The sequence below is a fragment of the Myotis davidii genome, unplaced genomic scaffold (genome assembly GCF_000327345.1).
Source record: "Myotis davidii unplaced genomic scaffold, ASM32734v1 scaffold811, whole genome shotgun sequence".
NCBI lineage: Eukaryota > Metazoa > Chordata > Mammalia > Chiroptera > Vespertilionidae > Myotis > Myotis davidii.
The window spans coordinates 428,613-434,495 of record NW_006283149.1 but is presented as its reverse complement, the minus strand read 5'-3'; the positions used below and the strand labels follow the sequence as shown (position 1 = coordinate 434,495).

Below are 5,883 nucleotides of genomic sequence, written 5' to 3'. Positions count from 1 at the left end.
GGCAGGAGGCTGCTGATCGATGTTTCTCTCTCATCCATGTTTCTAACTCTCTATCCCTCTCCCTTCCTCTCTGTAAAAAATTAATAATATATATACATTAGAAAAATAATCACACAGCCCTATCCAGGTTGGCTCTGTGGATGGAGCATCAGCCTGCAGACCAAAGGGTCCCGGGTTCGATTCCGGTCAAGGGCACGGACCTTGGTTGCCGGCTCCTCCCCAGCCTGGGCCCCGGTGGGGGCTGGTGCCGGAGGCAGCCCACCAACCGTGCTTCTCTCCCATCGATGTTTCTCTCTGCCTCTCCCCCTCTCTTCTACTCTCTCTAAAAATCAATGGGGAAAACATCCCCGGGTCAGGACTAGCAACAACAACAACGACAAAATAATAATAATAAAAATAAAACATCCCTCCGTCCAGGAAACTTCCAGTGGGAAATACGACCCCGGGCGCCACGCCCACGCGCCCGGGCATCCTCCCGTGGCCCCGGCGGACGCCACTCAGCTCTAGGGCCCAAGGAGGAGTCGTGGGCCGCCCACCAGGCCCGCCCGGAGGCCGTCCCGCGAGGAGACTTACCGACCGCTGAAAACAGACACATACAAACGAGGAGGAGGACACACCAGAGCACGTCGCAGTTCATCTGCCGCTCCAGCATGCTGCGCTTGTAGCGGGGGCCGCTGTTGTTCAGCAGCGCCTTCGTTTCGTGTCCTGTCGGGGGACGAGGAGGAGGAGGGGGGCGTGGCAGTCAGAGCCCAGCCGGGAGGGGACCCCTGGCACCGTCTCTGCGGACGGAGGTACAACGCTGCCGCCATCCAGGAATACAGAGGGGACAGGCCTGGCCAAAAGAGCAGGGTATAAAAAAGAAAAAAGAGAGAGAGCAGGGTATAGCAACGGTCCGAACCCGGCAACAGCCACGGAGCTGCACGGAGGGCCGCAGGCTAACGCGCTCAGGAGGAGCACTTTTGGGTCAAGATGGGATTAGATATTGTGCTTTTTCCTCATTTCTTTTTTTTTAAAATATATTTTATTGATTTTTTACAGAGAGGAAGGGAGAGGGACAGAGAGTTAGAAACATCGATGAGAGAGACACATCGACCAGCTGCCTCCTGCACGCTCCCCACTGGGGATGTGCCCGCAACCAAGGTACATGCCCTTGACCGGAATTGAACCCAGGACCCTTGAGTCCGAAGGCCGACGCTCTATCCACTGAGCCAAACTGGCTAGAGCTATGCTACTTTTATAATCAGAAACACACACACACACACACACACCCCAGCCAGTGTGGCTTAGAGGATGAGCATCGACCCATGAACCAGGAGGTTACGGTTCAGGAATCCCGGCCAGGGCACAGGCCCGGGTTGGGGGCTCGATCCCCTGTCGGGGGCGGGCAGGAGGCGGCCGACCCACAATTCTCTCTCATCATGGATGTGTGTGTCCTCTCTCTCTACCCCTCTTCCTTCCTCTCTGAAATCCATCAAAATATATTTTAAAAAGAAAAGGGGGGCTGCTCCCGAGCTCACAGGACGAGGGGGGCAGCCGGTGTGCCCCCCAGACCTCCCCACGTGCGACCCGCGTGCCCACCTGCGTAGATGACGATGCCCACCACGGCCTCCGTGTTCCGGACAGTGCAGCCTCGCAGCAGCAGGTTCTCCTTGTGCAGCCCGGCCTTCTTCCCGTTGTCGTGCGTGCTGCGGGGGGACGTGTGTCACCGTCACGGGGGACACCTACCCGGCCTCCCGTCCCCGGGAGCGCTGCCTCGGGGAGGGGGGCCTGGGCACAGGGTGCAGGGCGGGGAGGGCGCACAGGGACCCTGGAGGGCGGGCGTTCACTGGGAACCGGGCTGCTAGGGGCACCGCCAGAGCCAGGGGTTTGGGGAAGGAGCTTTAGGGAACCTTTTTCTAAGATATATTTTTAGGGGGAAAGATCAAGCAAAGGACTTGTATGCATGCATATAAGCATCAGTGATGGATGCGGACAACAGGGGGTGAGGGTGAGGGCAGGATTGGGGGATGAGGGGACACTGGGGGGATTAGGACACATTTGTAATATCTTATTCAATAAAGGGGAAAAAAAGGAAAAACAAAGGTGTGTATTTATTGATTCCAGAGAGGAAGGGAGAGGGAGAGGGAGAGAGAGCGAAACATCGATCATGGATCGGCTGCCTCCTGCATGCCCCCTACATCTGGGCCTGCGCCCTTGGCCGGGAATCGAACCGTGACCTCCCGGTTCCTAGGTCTGACGCTCAACCACGGAGCCACGCCGGCCGGGCAGCGTTGGGGGAACCCGGAGAACTCTGTGTCCAGCGGATCCTCCTCGGGTCTCGGACTTGAACTCGTTCCCGAAGCAACGCGTCCGCAAGCAGGAGCCTTTGTCTCCCGCAAGAAGGACGTCGATGGAATTCATCCGGGCCAGGCCCCCACGTGGCTCCCCGCTCCCCCGTTTCTTGTAGACGGTGCATGCCTAATGGGCCGTTTCCTCTATAAACGAACGCCTCTTAAATGGACCCGGCCACCCCCGACCGGCCGGCCTTCGGGGATTTTTCACACATCGCTGCCCCCGAGATGCTCTCGCCAGCTGACGGCTTTTCCCCTCTCCAAATCAACTCCAGTTTTTCTACCGACGCAAGCGCCTGTGCCTGCGGTTTTGCGTTTTAAATATCCTTTTATGGCCCGGCCAGTGTGGCTCAGTGGCTCAGTGTCAGATCTAGGAACTGGGAGGTCACGGTTCCATTCCCGATCCAGGGCACAGGCCCGGGGTACGGGCTCCATCCCCAGCGTGGGGCATGCAGGAGGCGGCCGATCCACAATTCTCTCTCATCATCGATGTTTCTCTCTCTCTCTTCTCTTCCTCTCTGAAATCAATAAAAAATATATATACATTTAAAAAAAATATGTAAATCAACTGTTCTGGTTATGGGTAAGGTTCCGGGGCACAGCTGGCTGTTACTGGTGAAGTGTTTGGCAGAGTCCACAATTACATGAGGATTTTTGACGGCGTGGCGGCCGGTGCCACAACTCCGTGCTGCTCCAGGGCCCGCCGTGCGCATATATGCAGCCCGTCAGACAGGAGGACAGGGGCGGGGGCGGAGGGACGGACGGCACTCACATGCAACCCCGGAACCGGCTCAGGTCGTTGTTGGGCCTCTCGCACTCGATGACGCTGGTGAAGGTCAAAGGGTCGAATTCGGAGACCTGAAACGGCACGGGGGGGCGTCAGGGTGCCGGGCTCCGTGGCTCCGTTCTCAGAGGCCCTCACCTTTCTGCCTTTTTATTTATTTATCATCATTATTATTTTTTTAATATATTTTATTGATTTTTTACAGAGAGGAAGGGAGAGGAATAGAGAGTTAGAAACATCGATGAGAGAGAAACATCGATCAGCTGCCTCCTGCACACTCCCCACTGGGGATGTGCCCACAACCAAGGTACATGCCCTTGACCGGAATATTTGTATTGATTTCAGAAAGGAAGGGAGAGGAAGGGGGGGGGACCCCATTGATGAGAGAGAATCATGGATCGGCTGCCTCCTGCACGCCCCACAGTGGGGACGGGGCCCGTAACCTGGGCATGTGCCCTGACCTGGAATCGGACCATGACCTCCTGGTTCATAGGTCGATGCTCAGCCACTGAGCCACGCTGGCTGGGCCACCTTTCTGTCTTTTTAAAAAATATACATATAGGTTTTATTGGTTTCAGAGCGAGGAAGAGGTGGGGGGAGAGAGAGAAACATCCGTGATGAGGCCTAGCTGGTTTGGCTCAGTGGATAGAGCATCGGCCTGCAGGCTGAAGGATCCTGGGTCGATTTCAGATCAGGGGCACGTACCTCGGTTGCAGGCTCAATCCCCCGGGCCCTGGTTGGGGCACGTGCAGGAGGCAACCCATCGATGCGTCTCTCTGACATCAATCTTTCTCTCTCTGCCTCTTCCCTCTCTTCCACTCTCTCTGAAAAATCAATGAAAAAATATCCTCCGGTGAGGATTAACAAAGAAAAAAAAATAAACATCGATGGTGAGAGAGAATCACGGATCGGCTGCCTCCTGCCCGCCCCCCACTGGGGATGGAGCCCGCAACCCGGGCACATGCCCTTGACCGGGAATCGAACCCGGGACCCTTCAGTCCGCAGGCCAACGCTCTAACCACGGAGCCACACCAGCGAGGTCAAGAGGTGTTTTATAGAAAACCACCGTCAAAACCTACATGAGCGCCCTGGCCAGTGTGGCCCAGTAGTTAGGGTGCCGGCCGGCGTGCATGGAAGGGTCTTGGGTTCGATTCCGGGTCCAGGGCACGTACCTGGGTTGCGGGGCTGCTCCCTGCCTCCAGTCGGGGCATGTGTGGGAGGCAACCAGTTCATGTGTCTCTCACATCGACGTCTCTCTCTCTCTCTCTCTCTCTCTCTCTCTCTCTCTCTCCCTCCTTTCCTCCCCTCCACTCACTCTGAAAAAGCAATTGAAATAGCCTCTGGTAAGGATGAACAAAAATTAAAAGAAATAGCCCAGCTTGCGTGGCTCAGGGGTTGAGCGTGGACCTACGTACGAACCAGGAGGTCAGGGTTCGATTCCCCGTCAGGGCACATGTCCGGGTTTCGGGTTCGATCCCCAGTGTGGGGTGTGCAGGAGACGGCCGATCCATGATTCTCACCATTGCTGTTTCTCTCTCCCTTCCTCCCTGTGAAATCAATAAAAACATATTTTAAAAAAAAATAGCCCTCACCGGTTTGGCTCAGTGGATAGAGCAACGGCCGGCGGACTGATGGGTCCCGGGTTCGATTCCCGGTCAGGACACACATACCTGGGTGGCGGGCTCGATCCCCAGTCGGGGGACGTGCAGGCGGCAGCTGATGGGTGTTTCTCTCTCATCGATGTTTCTCACTCTCTCTCTCCCTCTCCCTTCCTCTCTGCAAAAACCAATGAAATATATTTAAAAAAGAAAAAGGGCAGGGAAGGTTGGCCACTGGTAATGAGCTAGCAAACTTCGCCCTCCACCCCCCGCCCCCACCCCGCGGCGCCTCATTTTCCCCAAACTCTCTTAATTTTCGCACGACTCCTGCAGAGTCGCTGAGAACAGCCGCTGGACGCATGGCCTGTCCCGTAGGATGTAGGACGTAGGACGTAGGGCGTAGGACGTATGGCGTAGGACGTAGGACGTAGGGCGTAGGACGTAGGGCGTAGGACGTAGGGCATAGGACGTAGGGCGTAGGACAGGACGTAGGGCGTAGGGCGTAGGACGTAGGACGTAGGACGTAGGGCGTAGGACGTAGGACGTAGGACGTACGCCCTACGCCCTCCTCGGACTTCTCCGAGCCTCCTTCCACCGTAGGAAGAGGGAAGGTCTTCGCTCCCCCGCCCGCCCCCGGCTCCTTCCCCGGCAGGAATTAATCGGCCGGTGGAGCCAGGGCTCTGCCGTCTCCTGCTCCACGCCGGCCGCCGAGAATTGCTTGCGCATGGAATTCTCGAAATAAATCACTTTCCTGGGGACGCGGCGTCCTTCTAATTCTAGATCATTAATTTCGCGGCGGCTTGTTTGTCTCCGGAATGCTAGCGGCCGGTGCGCTCGGCTCCTCCCCGATGACGGGCAGAGGGCCAGGCTCCTGCTGCCGGCAGCTCCGTCCCCCTGTCTCAGGATCACCCCGCCCCCCACATCCTCCCCGGGGGTGGGGGGCGCCCCAACATCCCTCAAGCTCTGGGTCCTCTATGCCGCCATCACCAGCTTTAAAAAAAATATATCTATACTAATAAAAGGGTAATATGCTAATTAGATCGGGAGACCTTCCGGGAGACTGGACGTGCTTCTGGACAAAGCCATGGTGGTGGGCCGAGGCAGAAATGGTTAGGGACGAGCAGGCCGGCATGGGGGGCAGTTGGGCGCAAGCATGCTGGTGGTGGGGGGA

General features: G+C 57.0%; 1 protein-coding gene across 1 annotated transcript in view; it reads right to left on the bottom strand.

Moving 5' to 3' along the window:
* The window catches only part of ATP10A (ATPase, class V, type 10A), a gene marked incomplete at its 5' end in the record, with an annotated part of 73,211 nt that overhangs the window by 33,383 nt on the left and 33,945 nt on the right, over positions 1-5,883 (bottom strand). The window contains 3 exon segments of the mRNA XM_015563002.1: positions 574-705; positions 1,579-1,685; positions 3,103-3,188. Of these exon segments, the coding sequence (XP_015418488.1) occupies positions 574-705; positions 1,579-1,685; positions 3,103-3,188 (325 nt within the window).